The sequence below is a fragment of the Oncorhynchus nerka genome, linkage group LG24, assembly GCF_034236695.1.
Source record: "Oncorhynchus nerka isolate Pitt River linkage group LG24, Oner_Uvic_2.0, whole genome shotgun sequence".
NCBI lineage: Eukaryota > Metazoa > Chordata > Actinopteri > Salmoniformes > Salmonidae > Oncorhynchus > Oncorhynchus nerka.
Window position 1 is genome coordinate 58,601,894 of NC_088419.1, and position 25,933 is coordinate 58,627,826.

At 42.6% G+C, this 25,933-nt stretch overlaps 1 protein-coding gene across 1 annotated transcript in view; it reads left to right on the forward strand.

Moving 5' to 3' along the window:
* LOC115107390 (fibroblast growth factor 10-like) overlaps nt 1–21,368 on the forward strand; it is a 43,245-nt gene extending 21,877 nt beyond the window's left edge. Inside the window, exons 2-3 of the mRNA XM_029630790.2 lie at nt 17,970–18,073; nt 19,484–21,368. Coding sequence (XP_029486650.1) covers nt 17,970–18,073; nt 19,484–19,678 — 299 coding nt within the window. The 3' untranslated portion in view covers nt 19,679–21,368. The remainder of the gene's footprint in view (nt 1–17,969; nt 18,074–19,483) is intronic.
* Nucleotides 21,369–25,933: the final 4,565 nt, after the last annotated feature.

A 25,933-nucleotide genomic window follows, 5' to 3' on the forward strand; every position in this document is an offset into this window, starting at 1 on the left:
TTGAGAAATATATGGCAAATATAAATCCAATATGAATTATGTTAAGAGATAGATGGGAGGGGTTGAATGGAGCTGAAGGTTGGGACTAATAACAACAAGATAACTCATGTAAAACTGTGCCCGTAAAACGTATATAGGTTAAGAACTTTTTTTTTTAAGAACACAGTTCGAAAGATATGGCAAATAGAAATCAAACCGGATGGACATCATAAATATATGGGAGAGGTTGAAGGTAGAGGAATTATTGTAAAATAGACTGTGTCCATAAAATGTATGTAGTATGTATAAGCTGGAAATACAGGCCTAAGGGTTGTTGTTCACTAGTTTACTCCAATTGGGGGAGGGGTGCTAGGGTTAGACAGTAATACAGGAATATATATATATATTTTTAAAGATATGTATGTATGTATGTATGTATGTGTGTATGTATGTATGTTTTTATATGTATGTATGTATGTATGTATGTATGTATGTATGTATGTATGTATGTATGTATGTATGTATGTATGTATGTATTTATTTATGTATTTATTTATTTATATGTGTATGTATGTATGTATGTGCATGTATATGTATATATATTTTTTTTTTCAAAAACATATATGGGGGACTGGAAGTGATGCAGACAGTTACAGTGATGGAAGCCAAAATCTATCTGCAATATTACAGCTGATATACCCCCTAAAAACAAATAAAACACATTTTTTTAAAGATACTGAACATCAAGAATCTGTTCACATTCTTGTTCAGTATCTGCATAGTTAGGCCCAGTACCTGAAAGGCAACCCACTTTAGTGGTTACGTGCACTGTTTGCCTGTTTTCTGCAATGTTGTTTTACTGTTATAGAGTTGTACTATGTGTCTTTGGGTTGGTCCATACTAGTTGTGGGTCATGATTCTGAAGGATTTGCGCTGTTATACTGTGGATAAATCTGGTAATCTCTGCTTGGAGGGGATGGGCTAATTGGTCACATTTGACCCTGGCCTTCTAGACTGTGGGAACGTGTGCTTTATCTGCAAGCGGTAATTGGTAAATGAAACACTTCCGCAGCTCTGCTAGATTGCAGTTCACCGGGTGGGGCGAGGATGGAGAGAGAGAGAGAGAGCGCGAGAGAGTGTGTGTGTGTTTGTGTGTGCGGTGGTGGCCGAGGGGCAGAGTGTGTGTGTGTGCTGTCCAGAGAAAATGGCAGGATACGGAACTCCCTATGGCCATCTATGCAGCGTTATCAGCTGTATCTGTCTCATAATGTCTTACACACTGTCCAATAGATTGATGTAGACTGATAAAACGATGGACTGATAAACTTCAATGGTGTGTGGCCGTCCCAAGTATTCAAATGTAGGCCTTTGATGGAATTGCAAAATCTAAATGCAATTTTATCAAAATGTTTAGCAGAGGGAAAGGACTGTCTGGCAAGGATTCTGTCCAAGTTGATATAGTACAGCTGCCAGGTACGAACTAGTATGATAGAATCTGACATCCTCACATTAGAGGGAAACATTAACATGACATAACCTGAATCCATTCGTTACCTAAAACATTTTTCCTCCAAAATCCTAGGTAGTTTTAACAAAACCTTTCATTTCATACGGCTTAGTCTTTTATGTTGAAATGCAAATGGCAATGTGAATGATCATAGTTACTAAGTTGCAACATTGTTTAATTGACTAGTCTGATGAGAGAAGTGTTCATTTTTATTTGAATTAATTCTCCATCAGGGGAAGCCATGCCCAAAAGAAAACAAAGACACCACAATCTGAAAACAATGCGCTGGACTAAAGTTACCAGTGCGAGACAATGTCTCGGCGGTCCCATCAAGCGGACCATTCATAAACACAGGGCCCCCAGTTTGGGGGGCCAGGGAGTGAGCCAGATAGAGTGAGGCCCACACTGGCCCTGTCTTTTTGTCCCAAGCTGACCCCTGCTCTCCTGCTTGGCCTCTGCGCTCCTCATCTGGCCTGTCCCAGCACCGCCGAAACAGGATACCTGTCATTTACTTGAATGGCCTTTGAAGGACGTGGCTAATCCCCTGAGCACTTCTCCCAGCAGAAGCAGTATAAAGGGGAAACAGGGCAGAGTGCTGTGCTGGCCCTGAAACTGTACCAGATAGGGATTGTGTGTGAGAGAATGTCACCCCTCACAGCCGGGGCCGAGGGAGTGTGAGAGTCAGCTTTCACCTGAGCTCAGCCAGTTCACACACACACACAGTCACATCCTTCTGTTCTGCACACCTAACTCACTGGCACAGAGGGTTAGAGTAAAATATAGCCAGAATAAGGATGAATTTATGTTTCCATACTAGTAGTATGTCATTGAATTTGATATTGAATGATCATTTATCAACTGTTAGCATTATACTGCATGACCTGTGCCATGTGCTTGTTAAACTATGCTGGGTATGACAGTGTCAAAAGGGTGTTTCTCTAGAAGATGACACATAAAACAACTTAACCATAGCGTATAACTGTAAAACACTATATAAAAAGAGCCAGGGTCATAGGTTAGATGCATTCTGAAAAGAGAATCACAGTTGGAATTTTCATTATCATCTGGGATTTTTGTGTCAAATCTATGTTGAGTAAAGGTTGCATAGTGTGTTTCTCTCGATACTGTTGTTATGTTTCCACTTAATTGACACTCTTAGTGTCTAATTAAAGGGAAAGGTATCGACAATGAATATGACGTTAACTTCTTTACTTCGTCATCTTGATCCAAGTGCCTGCACGGGAACTTGAAGTAACCTTGTGTGACTTTATTATGATGTCGCATGCCATAGGCTAGACTCAATCACAATAAACAGATATCCCATCAGGATACTGTCATCTGGAATTTTCTAGGATTTGCACATGCCATTGTGCAATATCTGTGCCATTTAAAGCCACGTTCCGCTGCCCAATTCTTGAAAACGTAGGACAACAATAGAGCAAAATGTAAAGCAGGTGTCTCCCTCTTCTATAGAGGGGACTAATGCTGAAGTCAAAGATCATTTCAACAGTGAAATGACATAACTCTACCCACAGCCTCATATTTCGGTTACTGGCCCAACAGCCTAGTGGTTAGAGTGTTGGGACAGTAACCACAAGGTTGGTAGATCGAATACCCAAGCAGACAAGGTAAAAAAAAATGCTGTTCTGTCCCTGAACAAGGCAGTTAACCCACTGTTCCTAGGCCGTCATTGTAAATAAGAATTTGTTTTTAACTATCTTGCCTAGTTAAATAAAGGTTACATAATAAAATATCACTGCACATTCCCTAGAACCCTAAACTACAGGTCTATATGGAGCTGTCCAGTGTGTATGGGACATGTCTGTGTGAGTCTATCCCAACACACACAGATAGCTCGGCAGTGAGTGAGTGTGGACTGATAGATTAAAAGACAGCAGGCAAATAATGTTATCAGGCCCATCGGCGCTCTCATCCCCCAAGAGGTCCCCAGGAATGTGGGAACAACAGGCGAGATCTGGGCAGGGAAGGAGCAAGCTCTGCCAACTCTTTTCTTCTTGTTCTCCTTTCTGTCAATCGCCCGTTGTTGTTTGGCGGGCTGGTCCGCATGCGAAGGGAACACAGACGCAGGTACATCCAGAATTCCTCTCACCATATTTCCATTTCCTTCATTACACAGGATATTGTACATCATACACAGTGAGCTCCAAAAGTATTGGGACAGTGACATTTTTTGTTGTTTTGGCTCTGTATAAAATGGGGGGACTATGTACAGAAAGAGCTGTAATTTCAAAATGGTTCACCTGATATGGATGAAAATACCCTCAAATTAGAGATGACAGTATGCAATTTAACATCATAGTTATTGTATAATTTCAAATCCAAAGTGCTGGAGTACAGAGCCAAAACAACAACAAAAATGGTCACTGTCCCAATACTTTTGGAGCTCACTGCAAATATTTCTATAATGCTCTAGTCAAATCAAATCAATGCAAACAGTCTGGGTAGCCATTTGATTAGATGTCAGCAGTCTTATGGCTTGGGGGTAGAAGCTGTTAAGAAGCCTATTGGACCTAGACTCCGGTACCGCTTGCCATGCTGTAGCAGAGAGAAAAGTCTATGACTAGGGTGGCTGGATTCTTTGACAATTTTTAGGGCCTACCTCTGACACCGCCTGGTATAGAGGTCATGGATGGCAGGAAGCTTGGCCCCAGTGATGTACTGGGCCGTACGCACTACCCGCTGTAGTGCCATGCGGTCGGAGGCCAAGCAGTTGCCATACCAGGCAGTGAAGCAACCTGCTCTCTATTGTGCAGCTGTAGAACCTTTTGAGGATCTGAAGACCCACCCAAATCTTTTCAGACCCTTGAGGGGGAATAGGTTTTGTTGTGCCCTCTTCACGACTGTCTTGGTGTGCTTGTTAGTTTGTTGGTGATGTGGACACCAAGGAACTTGAAGCTCTCAACCTGCTCAACTGCAGCCCCATTGATGAGAATGGGGGTGTGCTCGGTCCTCCTTTTCCTGTAGTCCACAATCATCTCCTTTGTCTTGATCACGTTGAGGGAGAGGTTGTTGTCCTGGCACCACACAGCCAGGTCTCTGACCTCCTCCCTATAGGCTGTCTCATCGTTGTCGGTGATCAGGCCACTGTTGAGTCTTCGGCAAACTTGATGATGGTGTTGGAGTCGTGCCTGGCCATGCAGTCATGAGTAAACAGGGAGTACAGGAGGGGACTGAGCACGCACCCCTGAGGGGCCCCCGTGTTGAAGATCGGCGTGGCTGATGTGTTGTAACTTACCCTGACCACATTATCGATCAAGTTACTGTAGTCATCAGGCAGGGTGTTGTATAGATAGGCTATACACATTATTGTCCATTGTACTGCACACATGCATGTCATCAGGAGATAGGGTATTGTATAGATACTCACATTGTATAAAAACACCATGCAGGACACATGTAAGTCCTCAGACAGACAGGGGGTTTTAGCATGTGTGTGGTAGTGGAGCTGTGTGTCGTAGCATATGTATCAGACTGTATTGTTTTATCCTGCTGAATTAGCTGTGGTTATGGTTATAAAAAAATATCCAACAACATCTATTACTTTGAGGAATGATCACAACCGGCCAGAAATGACAGAGTTAAATTAGCCATGAGTATCTTTATTACTTGTTAGAATAGCTGTAAGCCAAGAGTCCCAGACAGTCTTACCTCATTTGAAGACAGAGTAGAACCAAAAAGCACAGGCCAAAAGGCTGGAAACTTTTCACTTTGGCTACTTTTGCTGCATTGAATGTCTCCAACATGTTGTAGACCTGAGAGATATTCAGGTAATGTTATTGCGGAGACTGAGATTTCATCAAGTTGGTGTGGGCTTTTTTCTGATATTCAGCTTCCATCTCATCTAACTCTGGGTCTGAAGTTTGTCTGGGTCTGGAAATGAACGGTTATAAAGGAATACATTTTTTTGTATCTATTTACTAAGAAAAGCAGTCAGCGATTAGAGGCAAAACATTATTGTATGTGTGTACTGCTTAATACACACTGTGTGTGTGTGTGTGTGTGTGTGTGTGTGTGTGTGTGTGTGTGTGTGTGTGTGTGTGTGTGTGTGTCGTGTGTGTCTGCTTGAGGGAGTCACTCGGCTCTGCTCCAAGGAGATGTGTCTCATAGCTGTTTGGGTGGGATGAATAAATCATATTTGTCTTGTGAGATTTAATAGGTATGAGGCATGTCCGGAGACACAGGCCACTGCCCTGACGCTGAGCCGTGAGCTCCACAGCTGCAATACGGAGCCGCAGCTCTGGAGCACTGCTCTGGGGTGGCACTCACAGGGCCGTTAAAGAGACTGTAAATGTCCAGCACCAGTCAGTCCTGTAAACAGGTGAGGGCATCACACCATATGTATTTGAGCATAAAACTGACATTACCTTTTGACAGCCATATTAGTTATGGAGCGTGCAGTTATAAAAACAAAACACTGGTGTAAAAACCAAAGGTCACAAATTCCCCATCATACAATGTGGCTCGTTTTCTACGTGAAGCCGGTGTGAATAGAGTTTTAAATTAAACCAATATCCCTGAAGATAATTACATGGTTATTCACCAGTCAAATGAAAGGTGAATGTGATGTGACGATACTCAAAAGCATGTTTCACCTCTGAAGGTTGAAATATTACGTTTTTTTGTTGGCATGTTTCTTAGTTTCTCCTAGTATTGGAATTGGTTATGGTGCATTGATTTGGCATGAACATCTTCAGGGCTAGGTATCCAATTCTATCTTCTCTCTCTGCTCTCTGATGAACAAACCGTTTGAGCCCTCCGGGATTGGAAATAGTGCTTCGAGAATTCTCCCCCAATTGGCTAATCAAGGTCTCTCATGCCTCTAAATTTGTTTCAGAGGGCGATATTTCAGCGGGGGTGCTCTCTCTTCCAGCTGTAATTCTCAATCACCCACCCAGTCGGTCATGGTATGGGGCTCTAAGGGGATTTCCCTGCCCTCTCCCTGTACCTCTCCCCTGCCTGGCCTTTGTCCTCTGGTTTCAGCGAGCAGACGCTGAGATTGAGCCTGATCAATGCTGCTTCCTGTCTGTCCCTGACCTCCCCCTTATACACAGGTTAATGGGAAAGACATGTGGCCACAAGCACCATGCAGCACCCTGACCCAAACAAGCCCTGCTGCCTGCTCCCTCCCTGCTCTGACATAAAATGCCTATATTTGCTTTCATGTCATGATGTAACAGGGCCAATCAGGCACAGGCACAACACAAAGTCTACCTACATCTACCCCTCTCTGTTTTCCCAGAGATCAAAGCTGTATGAAAGCTGAAAGCCGAGCGGCTAATGTTTAAATTAGGATGTCAGAGTCACAGCATACCATTACACTGTGGACATACTGTATATCACTGAGACAAGTGCGACCGGGCTTCACGAAAAGTACCGTGTGTCGTGTATTAATATACAGTGTAAGATTTAAAGCTGTTTAATATTATATCTCTGCTGTCTTTTCCCTTAGTGGACTGTGAGTTCATGTACCCTGACTCAATTACAAGCTCCTATGTGAAGGTAAGCCAGTCCCTTCTAGCCTCCCAGCAGACTGTGTCTCCTGTAGGGATCCCTTTTTGTCCCAACACTGTCACTGGTAGTTAACAGAAGATCAGGTTTAATTCATTAAAAAACATGTACAGTATCAATGAAGCATTTGCACATGATAGAATTATCAAGCTTCCAGGTAAATTCTGGTAATATAGCCGAAAGCACTGGGTCCCTGACAAGTCGTTCAGCATCTATAGGTAACACTCAATCTAGAGGTAACACTGTCAAGACTAATGCCACAGCCATCCAATAGCCATTCTCCATACTATACTGTACATGTCATTTATAAAATTCCCATTATGTTATGTACTTCTGTTATGTACCAATGCAATGCTATAGGGAACGTTTATCAATCATATTATAAAAGTAAAGCTACTCGTTCAGTTGGAATGAACCAAAAGCCTTGACATTATTGGGGGTCTATTATGTGTTATTTCGACCAGGCAATAAATTCAACCATGTACAATATTTAAAAAACGGTTATGATCCACTCTTTTTTGTGTGAATATTTTGCGGATCTCACATTACAGATCCCTGTCGACATACCTTGGAGACCCACTGTTAGGTGAACTCTTGTTGCCTCCGGTAACTCCATGCCTTCAGAGCTGTGTTGAGAGAGAGCGATGAACCTGCCAGTGACATGCTTCTGGCCTTGATCTGTCACCACAACGTCAGGTTGCTCTTCACCGCATGGCGATGTGGGTCGGCATTATGCTACCAGGCTGTCAGCTTGGACAGGGACTGAAACCAGTTAGATGAGGATGTTTGTTATTGAATGGCCTACTAACTGATGGCTAGGTCAGCTGCTTGTGTTAGGGTTGTGAGGGTGCTATTTTCTTCACTCATTCTTTGACTTTATCTTATTGAGACCCGCAAGTATAAAAGCCTATGCATCTTGGTAAGAGACGTTCCTTTCAAATGTTGTTCATGAAACTAGTACTGCGTTTGCTCTGCCTTACAGTATCTTATCTACAGGTCAAGGAGAAAGTTGTGTGTAAACAGAGTGTCTGCTATTATTGTAGTTCTAGAAGAGAGTGTCCATAAAACGTGCAGGTGAAAGTAGTTATGAGAGGCAGAGCAGGACAGACTGATAGGTGTCTCTCCCCTCATCAGACACAGATAAGTCACAGACAATAATAGTTGAAGCAAATATGAATGATTTTCCTTATCCTCCATGTGTTTCCTACTGTAAAACCCTAATATCTGTAGCACAGAACTACAGATGATCATATTCTGCGAATTCATTTAAAACGTGTGACCTAAGTTGAGATAAAAGTAAAAACTGTATGCTTAATACCAGAGTAATTCTACATAAAGAGTTGTCTGCCGGGGATCACTTGGACTGATTTCGATCTACCAACTAAATTATTTTCCCATGATAATCTTTCAAGGTGTTTAAAGTAAGTGATGCTGGCTATGTCCCCTCCTTCCTTAACCATTCAGAGAGGCAGAGGCAGAGGCACACGCACGCACACACACACACACACGCACGCACGCACGCACGCACGCACACGCGCACGCGCACGCGCACACACACACACACACACACACACACACACACACACACACACACACACACAGGCCTTTGCTAGGACCCAGTCTCCAGCCCTCTGAGGGGGTCAGCTCAGATCAAAGGTGCTGGTCACAGCCATTAGGCCCAGCAGCGAAGACCCAACATGAAAAGCTTGTGTTTTGAAAAGGAGGGCAGAGGAAAAAAACAGGGCCCTCTCCATTTAAAAGGCAAGCTAACTGTGAAATAATTGAAAAGGTATGTCAATCAAGAGCAGGCGCCCAGCGGGAGCGCACAGATTCCCAGGCTCTCTCCTGGTCGAGCACCGGGCCATGGAGGGCTGCTGAAGGGGGCAACCCAAGAAATTAAAGACCCAAAAAGAAGGTCTTTCACTCGACTCTGCTCCTTCCTTATACCCTGCTTTTTAATTGTGGTGGGAGGGAAAGTCCCGACCCCCACCCCCCTCCAAGTCCAACAAAAAGCTTAGTCATTAATAAGATCTTGTCTCCCCTCCACCTCTCAGGTACTGTAAGTAACAAAGACTTATTGGGGGACAGAGGGGCAAATTGGAGTCGACATAGTTTTATGACCCCCCCCCTTCTTATTACCAGCACCTACACCCTGTACCCACTCCCTCCTCCTCCCATAGCATGAGTCTGACAAAAGGAACCCCGTGAGAGTGTCTCTCGCTTTCCTTACTGCGTTTTTGTTTTTTTTACGTCAGAAAAGGCTGAATGATCTGACGAGGGGCTCACTTCCACAAAAGCTGGAAAGAATGGAAAGAGAAAGAGTAAAAGAACACTGGGGAAAAGGCTTCTTCTATGCTTTAAAAAAAAAGGTCAGTCCACACTTGACTAGTCCTGTATAGCGTAGGACTTGCTAGTAATAGCAGCTTCGGATTATTGACAGCTCTGGCCAAAACATGTCAACGGTTAGCAGATTCTGCCAAGGGCAAGAAGTAAGCAAAAACGACCTTCCTAATCAATATTAACAGCATGATTACAAATAGCTTCCTTTTCTTGAATCATTTCTTATTTTATTGCAAGTCCACATGCAACAATTGGTTAATATTGCATTGAAAAACGCAGAAACACTCATTGCATAATATGGCACACATATTCTCACACATTACATGCGGGTCTACTGTAATGTGAGTACTCATGGTCATTAGCTTCACAGGGTACAAATTAGGTCAATAAAGCCACACATTGGGGTAAGTCAGAAGTCTTAGCTGCAGTTGTTGCAGCTAGCCCAGTATTAGTGACCTTGGGAATGTAACATGTAAGTTTAGAAAAGGTGGTTAAAACTAGCTCTGCCGCCAGCTTTGAACACAAGGGCCTGACCTTTCAAAGGTGACTAAGAGTTACAGTATGGATCTAAGTGACCTTTATGGATGCCTGGTCAAGTGTCCAGAGACCAAGCACTTTCTCTAAGCAATATCAAATCCCCATCTCATGTCCTTAGATGCTGGTTCTGCTGGCAGCTACACTGCCATGTATGGACGAAATAACAGGAGAAAGGGAATGGTGAAACCGATTTGAGCATGGGTGTCGATGGAAGTCTTTTTCTCTCTGATATCGAAACAAGCGCAAAACTATTCTCACACGTGGATATGCCTGCATGCCTGCATTTGATACTTCAGGGGAAAAGTCATTTGAACCACTCCGTGCCTTCAGTACATACTGTAGTCTACATATCAGAGTGAGGAGTATGGTAGCACCTACTGTGCCTGGAGCTCAGAGCAGCAAATGATGGCAATTAGAGGCAGCAGTACTTTCAGGCACCAGCGGTTTTCATTGGACTGGACAAGTCCCCATAAACCCACGGTGAGCTCCAATCACCAGCCGGCCTGGGCCTATTAGTTTATGAGTCGCTTGCACGCTCCCTGCCACCAAAACGCCCAATGTTTGTAAACACAGCTCGTAAAGGGGACGTTGCCATCAAAGTGCTAACGTGCCCTTAAAGGCTCTGGGCTGGCCTCACCACTGCAGCTGTGTGAAACATGGGTCTCCATGTCCACACACATGTCAGAGAAGAAAGACTCAACAGGCCCTGTATTTATTTACCCTCTCTGTCTCTCTCTGTGTGTGTCTGATGTGAATGACTTAACCTGGTAAGCATGGATAATGGTGTTAGCAGCTGGGAGTCTGTGTATCGCTCCATGCTGACAGGAAAGACAGGAAGAAAGGAGATGCTGACACTGTCTGTGGCTATCTTATTTAATGAGGGGTTGGTTTCACAATGTCACTTAAAGGGATAGTTCACCCAAATGACATATTGGTTTCCCTACCCTTGAAGCAGCCTATTGACAAGGTATGACAGCAATCCATGCTTTGGTTTAGTTTCCCTGGCACTGTTTCCTCATGTTACGATTTTAGCATTTGTGGTACAAATCCCATTCAAGTCATGGGACCGATATTAGCATTTTTAGCGCATCATGTTCAAATCATCTATACACTGCCTTCAGAAAGTATTCACACCTCTTGACTTTTTCCACAATTTGTTGTGTTAAAGATTGAATGTAAAATGTATAACATTTATATTTTTTTGTCACTGAGCTACACACAATACCCCATAATGTCAAAGTGGAATTTGTCTTTCAAAGAATGGCAACTATTGGAAGTTGGGGGGAAAAGCAGACATTGAATATCCCTTAGACCATGGTGAAGTTATTAATTAAACTTTGGATGATGTATCAATACACCCAGTTACTACGAAGATACAGGCGTCCTTCCTAATCCAGTTGCCGGAGAGGAAGGAAACCGCTCAGGGATTTCACCATGAAACCAATTCTAACAATAAAACTGTTACAGAGTTTAATGGCTGTGATAGGAGATAACTGAGGATGGATCAACAACATTGTAGTTACTCCACAATACTAACCTAAATGACAGAGTGAAAAGAAGGAAGCCTGCTAAATAAAAAATATTCCAAAACATGCATCCTGTTTACAACAAGGCACTAAAGTAATACTGCAAAAAATGTGTCAAAGCAATTCACTTTTTGTCCTAAATACAAAGTGTTATGTTTGGCGAAAATCCGATACAACACATTACTGAGTACCACTGTCCATATTTTCAAGCATATTGCTGGCTGCATCATGTTATGGGTATGTTTGTAACCAGTAAGAACTGGGGAGTCTTACAGGATAAATAAGAAACGGAATAGAGCTAAGCACAGGTAAAATCCGAGAGGAAAATCTTGTTCAACCTGATTTCCACCAGACACTGGAGAGCAGGTTGGGTTCACCTTTCAGCAGGACAATAACCTAAAACCAAGGCCAAATCTACAGTGGAGTTGTTTACCAAGAAGACAGTGAATGTTCCTGAGTGGCTAAGTTACAGTTTTGACATAAATCTACTTGGAAATCTATGGCAAAACTTGAAAATGCTTGTTTAGCAATGATCAACAACCAATTTGACAGAGCTTTAATATATTTTTAAAGAATAACAGGTAACTATTATACAATCCAGGCGTGCAAAGCTCTTAGAGACTTAACCAGAAAGACTCATAGCTGTAATCACTGCCAACTGTGATTCTAAATTGTGAGTACTTATGTAACTGAGATATTTCTGTATTTCATTTTCAATACTTGTAAAAATGACAAAAAATGTTTTTTCACTTTGTCATTATGGGGTATTGTGTGTAGATGGGTGAATTCAGGCTGTAACACAACCAAATGTGCAATAAGTCAAGGGCTATGAATACTTTTTGAAGGCACCGTAAGTAACTTTGTTGAGCTTCACAATCAATAGCGGGGGCTCTATTTTAACAAACCTCACAATGGTAAATCTCAGTGCAGGTGGTGGCACTATAGGTTCAGGGGTGTGTTGGAAATATTTTTGCTATTTTCATTATCACACTTATCGGGCACTTGCTGGCTTTGGCGCAAAAGGGCTGTATTTTGATGAATTAACAAGTTGTGGGTGTGTTGAGGCTTGGCCCGTCACTGGCCAATCAGAACGTGCTCCATGGCGAAATATGTGGTTGTATCAAGTTGTGTATTTATGGTCTTTTATGTATGGCCTTGGAATCAACTCCAATTTCAATGTTAGTCCGCTATAGTTTATTAAATGGCTTACAGAAATGAAATAAGAAAATATAGACTTATCTTTGCAAAATATGTTAAATTGAATCCCTTTACAGTCCACTGTAATGGTTTTCCTCCTCTTCTGAGGAGGAGTAGGAAAGATCGGACCAATGCACAGCGTGGTAAGTGTCCAAATTTGAATGAAATATAACCGAACACTGAATACAAAAGAACAAGATAAATAAATGAAAACCGAAACAGTTCTGTATGGTAAAACACAGACACAGAAAACAACTACCCACAAACCATAGAGGGAAAACAGGCTGCCTAAGTATGGTTCTCAATCAGAGACAACGATTGACAGCTGCCTCTGATTGGGAACCATACCAGGCGAAAACCAGAAATACAAAACATGGAACAAAACATAGAATGCCCACCCCAACTCACGCCCTGACCAAACTAAAATAGAGACATAAAAAAGGAACTAAGGTCAGGACGTGACATCCACATTTTTCTAATTAATTGCATGGCTTCAATAGCATTCACAGGGGCTAGGCCAACAATAAATTGCATTATGGCTGACCATGGAAATGCCAAACATTGCCAATAAGCAAGATTAAAATCACTATTGATAAGGCCTAAAAAGAGAATTAATCATTCTAATCAAATTCGAAACCGTGCACGTCAGAGCAAAAACCAAGGCATGAGGTCGAAGGAATTGTACTTAGAGCTCAGAGACAGGATTGTGTCGAGGCACAGATCTGGGGAAGGGTAACAAAAAATGTTTGCAGCATTGAATGTCCCCAAGAACACAGTGGCCTCCATCATTCTTAAAAGGAAGAAGTTTGGAACCAGCAAGACTCTCCCTAGAGCTGGCCACCTGGCCAAACTGAGCAATTGGGGGAGAAGGGCCTTGGTCATGGAGGTAACCAAGAACCGGTTGGTCACTCTGACAAAGCTCTAGAGTTCCTCTGTGGAGATGGGAGAACCTTTCAGAAGGACAACCATCTCTGCAGCACTCCACCAATCAGGCATTTATGGTAGTGTGGCCAGACGGAGGCCAGATGGAAGCCACTCCTCAGTAAAAGGCACATGACAGCCTGCTTGGAGTTTGCCAAAAGGCACATAAACACTCTCAGACCATGAGAAACAAGACCCTCTGGTCTGATGAAATGAAGATTGAACTCTTTGGCCTGAATGCCAAGCGTCACGTCTGGAGTAAACCTGGCACCATCCCTACGGTGAAGCATGGTGGTGGCAGCATCATGCTGTGGGGATGTTTTTTAGCGGTAGGGACTGGAAGACTAGTCAGGATTGAGGCAAAGATGAACGGAGCAAAGTCTTTGAGTGGCCTAGCCAGATCCCGGACTTGAACCCGATCGAACATCTCTGGAGAGACCTAAAAATAGCTGTGTGGTAATGCTCCCCATGGAACCTGACAGAGCTTGAGAGGATCTGCAGAGAAGAATGGGAGAAACTCCCCAAATACAGGTGTGCTAAGTTTGTAGCGTCATACGCAAGAAGACTCCGCTGCCAAAGGTACTTCAACAAAGTACTGAGTAATGGGTCTGAATACTTATGTAAATGTAATATTTCAGTTTTTTATTTAGAATAAATTAGCAAACATTTCTAAAAACCTGTTTTTGCTTTGTCATTATGAGGTATTGTGTGTAGATTGTTGATAGAAAAAACAAACAATTGAAGCAACTTTTTTAATAAAGCTGTAACTTAACAAAATGTGGAAAAAGTCAAGGGGTCTGAATAATTTACGAAGGCACTGTATAATATTAAACCAACGCAGACTATGGAGGGTTTTACGCACATCCTAACTTTGCACATTAACTGGATAAAGATCCAATATAAAAAGAAACGAAGAATATCCATTATACCGTTGTACTGTTCCCAAATAGGCCTGTTTTCTGAAAATAATCGGAACCATTTTACAGATCCGATCGCATTCACACATCTCCAGAGGTTGCATTGCAAGCGCAATGTTGTCACCAAAAAAATCAGGAAGGTGAATCATTCTAATAAGTTTGGATGTAATACAATTAAATGGAAAACAATACATTTTTATAGGTTACAGATATCTCTAAATACGAGTTTCAGCGGTATTCACAGAGGTTCTCATCTCTGGTTTCATGATGGGAATGCCTACATCACGGAGGGGGTTTTACGCACGTTCAAAAATGGGACCTGCATGGCTAAAATAATGTGGGCCTGCCTACAATGCTTAGATAAAAAAAATGTCAGTGTTATGTATGGTACTGTAAGTTGTTATGGTTAACGACAGTGTGCTGCTTGACGGTTGAATGGGTTGTCAGGATGAGTGGCACATGTCATTCAACGAGAGAGTGATGTGCAATGTGAAACTGTGCTGATGTGTGTTCTTTGACAGCTTTCTTTTTTACTCCTTTCAAACTTGATATTTTAATAAAGCTTTGGTGATGAAGATTTATTTCCAAGCGGTCTCAGGAGCCAAACCCTTTATCAAACCCTTTATCGACAGTCTTGACTACTTCACGATTGCGTTGGGCATATTTTTAAAAAAGCCTTCATTGAGGCTATGCTTGGTTTTTAATCAAATAAAACGAAATGGGAAAAAACATAGTTTCTAAATACGAAGTATACAGGCACCAAAAGCACATTAGGCTACTCTTGTTCCATGCGCACATGGGCAGTGTGCGTCACGGCTGGATAGGCTGCGTCTCCACTGTCAAAATTCATGCCATAACCTACTGCGTTACCGCTAAACAGCTTTTAGTTGCAAACTGAAAACTAACGTGCGTTTGACGCTAGAGCGGTCTTAACGCCAGCCGAAAATAGATGCCTGGAGGTGCGTAAAGATGGCGGCCCTCATGCGCTTACCGCTGTATTGTAAATTGTTCTTCGTTACTCATTTTTTGGAAGGACATTAACAGGTTATACATGACCCCAACATTTGCTTCAACACGCTGGCATTTTGAAAAACTGAAAAAGTACTGTAGATTGTACTGATTTATTGGCACATTTCGCGCACCGTAGTAAAAACAGTGAGTGGATAGTGCTAAAACAAATGACACCTGAATTCTGTCTTCATGCACGTTCGCCATTATAGATACTGTGCTTTTGATTTGGACATGATGCGCGACAAATGCTAATATTGGTACAAATGCTTAAATGCTTAACATAAACATGTGAAAACAGTGACAGGGAATCTAAACCAAAGCATAAATTGCTGTCATACCTTGTCCATAGACTGCCTACAGGGTAAGGAAACCAATGTGTCATTTTGTAATGTGGTTTAACTATCCCAATAAGTGGGATGATAAGGATTTCCCCTGAATAAGAATTTCCCCTGTCCCTAAGACCATTACTCCTTTCTGCTATTATCATACAATACCATTGTATGATCTATCCAGATACAGGCAGGTGGAACTAGAAAATCCAGTATAGCAGTTTGAATTCTGATCTGAGACTGATTATTTAATCCCCAAACATATTAAGTCAACTGTTGCTGCCAAGTACACATTTTTCCTAATTTCTATCCAAACAAAGTCTGGATTTACATAAACGGGGGAAAGATTGCAGTGACTGGAGAGTAGCACCTGCTCAGGACCCTGGGGAGGGCGTTTATTTTTCATCGCTGGATGGGTTTTAACCAGGAACCCTGCTCGGAAACACACTCGCTGCCCCCTTCAGCACATGTTGTTCTGCATGAGCAATGCTGCACCTCTGGTCTGGGCGCTTTGCGAGTTTACGGCTCCTGCTTCATTTCCTACTGGCATGGGGTCCACATCTCCTTCAGCACCTTGATGTGTTACAGTGTTTACAGGCCCTGTCCAAAGGCAACAGGCCATTTATTGGCCTTGTTTCCTTTTTCAGCAACATCCAGCGGTGCCCATAGGAAGAGAAAAAAAAACATAATGTTTCTCAACATGTTTTTCTCCTCTAAACTGGGTTTCCATGGCTGGTGGTGTCTGTTGGGAGGGATGTGTGTTCAGATCAGATAGCAGGCCACATCAGGGTACCTTTGAAGGTGAGACTGTCCAAATAAAGCCAGCAGGAGTTATCCAAGGGAAATGCATATCCAGCAATTAGGTTCTATTCAGGCCCCCACGGTAAGGCCCTTAGGTCATTTCCAAAATATTTGTGTCTATCGTCATGACAATGGCTAAGGGCCTTTTGTGTAGACTAAAACCAGATTAAGACCAAGCTACATGGGACTTGTTTGCAATCTGTGCCCAGAGGAAACAATTAGCCTGCAGCACTGCCAGATCTTTCATGGTAAAAGTGGGTAAGAGGTTGGTGTAAGTGGCCATCAGACGCTGCTTTGTGTCTCCCTGGTAAACAACACCGGGTATCATCAGTGTCAGGTCTGGGAGGATGGCACTCCTTCCCTGTGCAGGCTGGGACCCAGCCCATAATGCCCTTTGTGCTGTATGCTGCAGTCAGTCTACTGAGATGGTGTATACTGAGTGTACAAAACATTAGGAACACCTGCTCTTTCCATGACATAGCCTGACCAGGGGAATCCAGGTGAAAGCTATGATCCCTTATTGATGTCACTTTTTAAATCCACTTCAATCAGAGTAGATGAAAGGGAGGAGACAGGTCAAATAAGGATTTTTAAGCCTTGAGACAATTGAGACATTGATTGTGTATGTGTGCCATTCAGAGGGTGAATGGGCAAGACAAAAGATTGAAGTGCCTTTGAACGAGGTATGGTAGTAGGCATACCGGTTTGAGTGTGTCAAGAACTGCAATGCTGCTGGGTTTTTCATGCTCAACCGTTTCTGTATCAGCCAACTTGACACAACTATGGGAAGCATCGAAGTCAACATGGGCAAGTATCCCTGTGGAACTCTTTCGACACCTTGTAGAGTCCATGCCCCGATAAATCTTCTGAACGCAAAAGGGGGTGCAACTCAATATTAGGAAGTTGTTCTTAATGTTTTGTATACTCAGTGTCGATACATCAGGCCATGGTCGGATGCACACCAGTGAGCTCGGGAAAAGGTTTTTGAATGGCAAATCATTTTTTTAAACTTTAAAACAATGTCTTAAGAGTAAATAGATGTTTTCCTATTGAATATTGTTTTTGATGTGTGTTTGAAATGGTGGATTTGAATCATATCACTATATTTCTGTATGACATACACAGCTTATTTTCAAATGTATTTATTTCTCTGCAGTCTAGTCATTCTCAGGGAGCCAATTGTTGAGGAACTGCATCGTAGATGATGTCTCTTCACAAAGGAAATCGTTTAAATGGACCATTGTGCATATTCTTCTCTCGTCTTGGGAATAAACTCTCCCCAGAGCATATGGCCGTCTGGTTTCCTAATCGGTAATGAATGGCTTTGATGGGGAAACTCCCCTGTTCTAACAGACTCCTGGTCCTTCTTTTTCAGGTCTAATGGAAATCCGATCTGTCAGTGTGGGAGTCGTCGCCATCAAATCTGTCAGCACTGGGCTGTACTTAGCAATGTCCAAAAAAGGCACACTCTTTGGATCGGTAGGTACACCTTGCAACATTGTTTCACAAGACACCCTGGGGGCCAGGTTCTAGCTAGGGGACCCTGATGTTCCTACAAACACGGATCATTCCATTCAAGTGAGTCTTCGAGGTATCCACACTAGGAAAATCCACAGCAGGCCAGAGTTGCAGTATCAATCATGGCTATATACCCGGGCCAAGCCTGATGATAGCTACAGGTGATGCTCATATGCATGACTTGAAGTGAGGCTTGTTCCACTGTCAAAATAGATGGCCAAGAAAAGGAAGCTGAACTGAGATGACAAAATAGGCATTTGTGAAGGTCTAGAGCGCCGTCTGCCCGCAGTTGTGCTCACACACAGCCAGCTCTCTCTTTCTTTCTTTCCCTCCCTCTCTTTCTCTCTCTCTCTCTCTGTCATGTATGAGGCTGCCTATGCCGTGGTGTCTAAGGGCGCTTATTCAATCTGTATCGCGGAAGTTCAGCGTTACAGTGTGATTGAAATTGAAAGGCAATGTTACCGCGTCAGCGGAGACTGCATTCCCGGTAAACGCTGAATATGTCGTCTCAACCAGAAATTACCTTTACATTGCTATCGTGCAATCTGTAATGTTTCAGTGATACAGACTGAATAGAGCACTAAGTACAGCTCAGAGAGAGAGAGAGAAATCTGGAGCTGGCAATCCGTCAGTACTGTGAAGCTGTGATGAGACAAGTTTGCAGACAGTTATTTCACCCTGCCACCAGTGTAAATAGGACATAGATTAACTCAATCAGCCTACCAAAGCCTCTCCATTCACTTCCCACTGAATCCTCCCTAAATGATCATTAAGCAGAAGAATCACGCTAGGCTGATGCTATCTCCATAAGGGCCCTGTGATCCTGGACTGATAGAGGCCTGTAGAGGGGATTTCTCTAGAATCGGTTGTCACGGTCACATCTTTTAGGTCAAACTCACTTACAGATAAGAAGCTCAACCACCCATGGCAAAGTGGAGAGGGCTTTGTTGCCTAGGCTGTGCATGTATATTGACACAAATCACTGCTTCTGTTTTTAGCCTCAGAAGTAGATAAAGGAAGAAACAACCAACATGAAAAAGCATGAATCTGATGGTTTGTTATGCTTTTTCATGTTGGTATTTCAGTAACATCCAACTATCTTCTTGACCATGGTCCAACCATAACAATCACCTACTTATATATATTTTTGCCATTCACTGTGATTGGCCATTCACTCTGAACACACAACAAAAGGCTCCATAACAACACAGCAGCATATTGAACATTTGAGTGCAATAACAGACATAGAGTTTTGTCCCTAGCTCAGAGGTATGTCCATGCTGCTGCTGTTAGTTAGTCCTTCTAGTCATAATAAACACCTGCCTCTCCCCTCTCTCTGTTTCTCTCTCTCTCTCTCTCTCTCACTTGCAGATGAAGTACAATCCTAATTGTAAGTTCAAGGAGCGCATCGAGGAGAATGGCTACAACACGTACGCCTCCCTGCGCTGGAAACACGGCGGCAGGCAGATGTTTGTGTCTCTGAACGGTAGGGGGAAGCCCCGGCGAGGCCACAAAGCTCGGAGGAGACACCCCTCCACCCACTTCCTCCCCATGCTGCCCTCATAGCTGGACAACAGGGCTCTGCTCTGCTTTGCAACCAGCCCACCACAGTCCCAGTCCATCCTACTAGTGTTGTTGTTATCAAGATAACTATTGATGATGTTATTATTATTCTATACATCCCCTCTCCCATATATGTACATTTGTTGGGGTTTTATACACAATTTTGTTTGTCGAGATCACAGTGGGGGCATAATACAGTACGTTTAAGTTATTCCTTTTTTAGTGTAAGGTCCAGAAGTAAAGCTGCTAATATTGTGTAAATACAGCATGTCTATTATTATTATGATTGGTTATCAAGCTGAGGGATGACATTGATGACGCTCTTCTGCGTTCAGGAGTCATTTTGACACCACCGTCGTCTGCAAACGTGTGTAATTGAAACATGCCCCCCCCCCCTTTAAAGGGTACGAGAATTGTCTATATATTGTATTGCCTCCCTCCCATCCCTTCATTTGTGACTCTACAGGAGACAATGCTTTTCCTTGAGTGACCTTACAATATGCTATTAAAGCAAACAACTGGTGAAAGAAGCCTGACGAACAGTGAACAGATTTGAACATTGATTTAGGTTGTCAAATATGTTCATCTGAGCAAGTAACTAAAGCGTTTGAGAGAGGACTCTCTTAAGATACTGAATGTCCTTTACAATAAAAGGAGTCTTGCACTTGACTGGACTTCAGAGGGGACAGAATTCCTTGTTGACGAAAACATTTGGACTGAACGTTCATACCCACGGATGTCTGCTATAAGAGAAAAACATCAACTGACGACATCTGGCTATCGGTTCTTTTGGGTTTCTGAAATGAGTGTGTGAGCTCTGCAGAAGTCCCACTGGGCAAAAACTAGTTGAAACAACATTGTTACCACGTCATTTCAACAAAATAATTCAGTGTGATGACGTTGAATCAACGTGAAAACTGATTGGATTTGCAAAAAGTCATCAACGTAAGGTTTTCCACCTAAATGTTTACCTAAATTCAATGACATGGTGACTCAACCAAATATAAATGCAAACTAGATGCTGAAATTACATCTGTGCCCAGTGGGGTGTGCTTCAGCCTCCTTCTCTCATTCAATAATCCTACACCACTAGCTCAGGGGTCAATCTTTGAAAGTGGGACTCATGACATTATCTCTGATATGTCAGTTCCAGAGTCCAGTAGTTAAATGCATACGGTACTCCGTTTGAAACACGTTGAGCATTTGAGGCTGTATGTACACTTCTTCACAGTGCTAAGACTACCCATTCATTTCTAACGTATGGCAACTAGTTATTGCATTGTCTTGTCAGGTCTTGTTACCATTTTCAAAAACCTGTTGCAAATAGAACTTTTAATATATTTAAGCCTTTTTGTACCGTATAACATTTGAAGTTGATGTTATTGCCTCCATTTTGTGTCTAGTCTGAAAATCCTAACTGTATTCCATTCCATATTTTAGTCTATACTATGTGTTACTGTAATATGGCACCTCCTAACATCACTATCATCATCTACTGAGTGGTCAGCAATGAAAGTGTCTACCAGAACACCCGTTTCAACTATCAGTCAGCTATTAAGCAGACAATATTGGTCTGTCAATTGAACACTGTCATCATAACAACATAAGCGAGTGCCTTGATTCATGTTCAGCCTGGTGAACTTCAATAAAATGCACATAAGTTACACCATTTTCAAGGAGTCCCTTATCTCCATCAGAGTTACATAATCTGCATTATCATCATAACAACATGAACATTCAACGCTGTAGTGGACCTCCCCTGACTTGTAAATTACTTCTGCCGATGAGCTCTTCAATGGGCTATCATGGGTCTTTAATCACAATGAAGGCCTGGTAGCATGGGAGGCCATTGAATCTTTTCACCCTGCAGATTGGAAAGATGGGGATGAATGGCCTCTATTGGGGGGGTAACCTTTCAGACTGTCAATGTGACATTTCTTTGAAGGGAAACATGTCTAGTCAAATAGCTTTATGTTGCTCTGCTGTTCGATCTAAAGGCCTGCCAAACAATTGGATGTTGGTGTGAGGGTCTAAGGAGACTTTGAGTGTGTGAGCTCTTTTGTTTCCAATACCCTTACAGTTTTAAATCTTTTGAGTTGAAGACTTGGCTAAAGGTTTCCTGTGTCTTAGTGGGGGACGTTTCGGCGGCGACACATATTGAATCTTTAGAGTGCCACATGCCAAATCTGTAGGTTCTTCCCAGCAAACCAAAATTGGTTCCGTCAAAGTTCCCAGAACATTTGTTAGGTTGCAGCAAATATTCTCATAACACGTAAACTGTCCAGTCGAGGTGAAGATTATGAAATGTTTGTATAAAACATTTGCCAGATGTTACAAGAACATTCCCAGAACAAATTCTGTCTGTTTTGTAAAAATGTCCAGAATGTTCCATCAGGTTGTGGGAACAGTCTAGTGAGAAAATTGTGTGAACGTCACAAAAGATATGTTCCCGAAACACAAAATCTGTCTAGTTGTGTGGAAGATTCTACAATGTTTATTTTAGTGTTCCAAAAACATTCCACTGATGTTACAACAATGTCCTCAGAACACATTTCGCCTGTTCTTTAACTGATCCCAGAATGTTTTATTAGGTTGTGGTAATACTGTAGATAGGTTCCCGAAACACAAAAGCGGTCTAGTTGTGCTAACATTCAGACAATATTTGTATTAGGCTGCACAACACATTCCTTTGATGTTGCAGGAATGTTGACAGAACAACCTTTCTGAGTTCTTTATGAATCTTGAAGAAATAAAGATATCCTCTCTTTTAGTAGAGTATACCTGAGCCACAATTCCACCGTTGTTTTTCAAAAATGGTATGGGGAGGGTTTTCTCTGGTCGCCGGGAGGCGGGGCAGGAGGGTCTGGGGGTGACTGACAAGCAACCTTAGTTGCTAGTGGGGTGGAAGGGATGGGAAACATGGTTTATGGAAGTGGGGGGTGGGGGAATGGGATGGGAGGTCAGGGGTGGAGGCCCACTTCTTTTTTTGTTTTCTTTTCCTGTTTATACTGAATGTATTATTACTTAAACTCTATGTATTTCTTACTTTTCTTTTGAGTAGCAGCCCACAGGTACATTTGATACAAACTGAATATATCATTGAAATGGATATTCTACCTGTAACCCCTCCCCAACAAAAACATGCAATCGTCAGCACTGCAGAGAGCTCATTAAACCTCTGCAACACCAGGGGACAGCTGCAGCCTTGTGTTTTCCCCCCAGTCAAATATGGTCAATAAGGACAAAGAACCATTTCTGAGTTATTCAAATGTTCCCATCCTTTTCATAGAGGCAGGTGTCCTAGTCATTAAAGCATTGGGCCAGTAACTGAAATGTTGCTCATTTGAAACCCTGAGTCGACAAGATGAAAGATCTGTCCATCTTCTCTTGCACAAGGCAGTTAACCCACATTAAACAACGGTGCCCAATGTGTCAGCCCCCAACACTTTTCTGATTCAGAGAGATTGGGTTAAAAGTGGAAGTCAAGTTTTGGTTGGACCTTGTGAGCAATTGACGATACAAATAAATGGTATACATTTAATTTAATCCTTTAATATGCTGCATTCTTGCAACATTGTATTTGATTATTATTTTCTTTATCACGTGTTGAACGTCTTGTGAAATGTGATTTTAGTTGGATAGAGCTTCCTTGAAATAACTTGTACTCTTGTGTATTCATATGCTTCTTAAGTACATTTTACATGAGTCATTTAGCAGACACTCTCATCCAGAACGACTTACAGTAGGGAGTGCATACATTTTCGTACTTTTTCATACTGAGTCAGAACAGACTCAGAACCTTAAAACAAAATAGGAAAACAATTGTACCTTTTCTCAATTTCAAAATCACATTTCATAAGACGTTCAACACATGATAAAGAAAGGAAATTCTAAAAATACAGTGTATGAAGAGGATGGGATTTTTAAAATAATTTGTTCTGTGTCCTTATTGACATATAAAAACATTTTTTTAAATAACCACAAGGCCACAGCTATCCCCTGGTTGTGCAGAGGCTTAGTGATATGAATGCAGATCTGAAAATTGCAGGTTCAACCCTACATAATTCTTTAACCATATTTATTTAGGCAGGGAAAAACTATGAAATTGAGGCTTAGATATACTCTACTAAATCCAGTCAAATGCAGAATTTAGACTGTAAAAAAATTAAACATTGCGTGAGAATTGACCGTTAAAAAAAAATGATTCCCCCCTGGCTTATTTTTCATGATCTGAAAAGCAAAAGGGATCCTAGATCAGCACTCGTACTCTTGGATACCTTGTAAATATGTGACTCATTTCAAGAAGCTAGGTCACAACTTCACAGAAGAGGCTTTTTTAAATGTATTATTAAAATGAGTTTTTGAGCAGAAATTCCTTCTGGAACATGTGAACATTGATGTACCTTAATAACACACTTGTGTGTCATCTGTAAATATGAATAACATTGTTAAACTACTAGCCTAGTCGGTTTAGCCATGGAAAAATACAGGAACCTTCCCGCTAGCCACGATTGGCTGAGATAAGGAATACAACCTTACCGTGAAATGCTTACTTTCAAGCCGTTAACCAACAATGCAGTTTTAAGAAAAAGAAAAGTTAAGAAAATATTTACTAAATAAACTAAAGTTTTTTTTTTTAAGTAACACAATAAAATAACAATAACGAAGCTATAGATAGGGGGTACCGGTACCAAGTCAATGTGTGGGGATACTGGTTAGTTGAAGTAATTGTGGTAATAAGTACATGTCATGTAGGTAGGGGTAAAGTGACTATGTATAGATAATAAACAGCAAGTAGCAGCAGCATCAAAGCAAATAGTCTGCGTTTGTAAATTAAAAATTATTTTTACACCCCTTTTTTCTCCCCAATTTCGTAGTATCCAAATGTTTGTAGTTACTGCCTTGTCTCATCATTACAACTCCCGTACGGGCTCGGGAGAGACGAAGGTTGAGAGTCATGCGTCCTCCGAAACACAACCCAACCCAACCAAGCTGCACTGCTTCTTAACACAGCGCGCATCCAACCCGGAAGCCAGCCATACCAATGTGTCGGAGGAAGCACCGTGCACCTAGCAACCTGGTCAGCGTGCACTGCGCCCGGCCCGCCACAGGAGTCGCTAGTGCGCAATGAGACAAGGATATCCCTACCGGCCAAGCCCTCCCTAGCCCGGATGACGATAGGCCAATGGTGCGTCGCCCCATTAGCCTCCCGGTCGCGGCTGGCTGCGACAGAGCCTGGGCTCGAACCCAGGGTCTCTGGTGACACAGCTAGCACTGCGATGCAGTGCCTTGGACCATGGCAGGAAGCTTGGCCCCAGTGATGTAATCGTCCGTACGCACTACCCTCTGTAGTGCCTTGTGGTCGGATGCCGAGCATTTGCCATACCAGGCAGTGATGCAATCAGTCAGGATGCTCTCAATGGTGCAGCTGTATAACTTTTTGAGGACCTAAGGACCCATGCCAAATATTGTCAGTCTCCCGAGGGGGAATATGCGTTGTCTTGCCCTCTTCACGACTGTCTTGGTGTGTTTTGACCATGATAGTTTGTTAGTGATGTGGACACCAAGGAACTTGAAGCTCTCGACCTGCTCCACTACAGCCCCATCGATGTGAATGGGGGCGTGCTCGTGTTGAGGATCAGCGTGGCAGATGTGTTGTTGCCTACCCTTTCCCACATGGGAAAGGGTAGGCCCTTCAACAAGTCAAGGATCCAGTTGCAGAGGGAGGTGTTTCGTCCCAGCGTCTTTAGCTTAGCGATGAGCTTTGAGGGCTCTATGGTGTTGAATGCTGAGCTGTAGTCAATGAACAGCATTCTCACGTAGGTGTTCCTTTTGTCCAGGTGGCAAAGGGCAGTGTGGAGTGCAACAGAGATTGCATCATCTGTGGATCTGTTGGTGCGGTATGTGAATTGGAGGGGGTCTAAGGTTTCTGGGATGATGGTGTTGATGTGAGCCATGACCAGCCTTTCAAAGCACTTCATGGCTACAGATATGAGTGTACAGGTCGGTAGTCATTTAGGTAGGTTACCTTGGCATTCTTGGGCACAGGAACTATGGTGGTCTGCTTGAAACATGTAGGTATTACAGACTCGGTCAGGGACAGGTTGAAAATGTCAGTGAAAACACTTGCCAGTTGGTCAGCACATGCTCGCTGTACACGTCCTGGTAATCCGTCTGTCCCTGCGGCCTTGTGAATGTTAACCTGTTTAAAGGTCTTACTCACATCAGCTATGGAGAGTGTGATCACACACCCGTCCA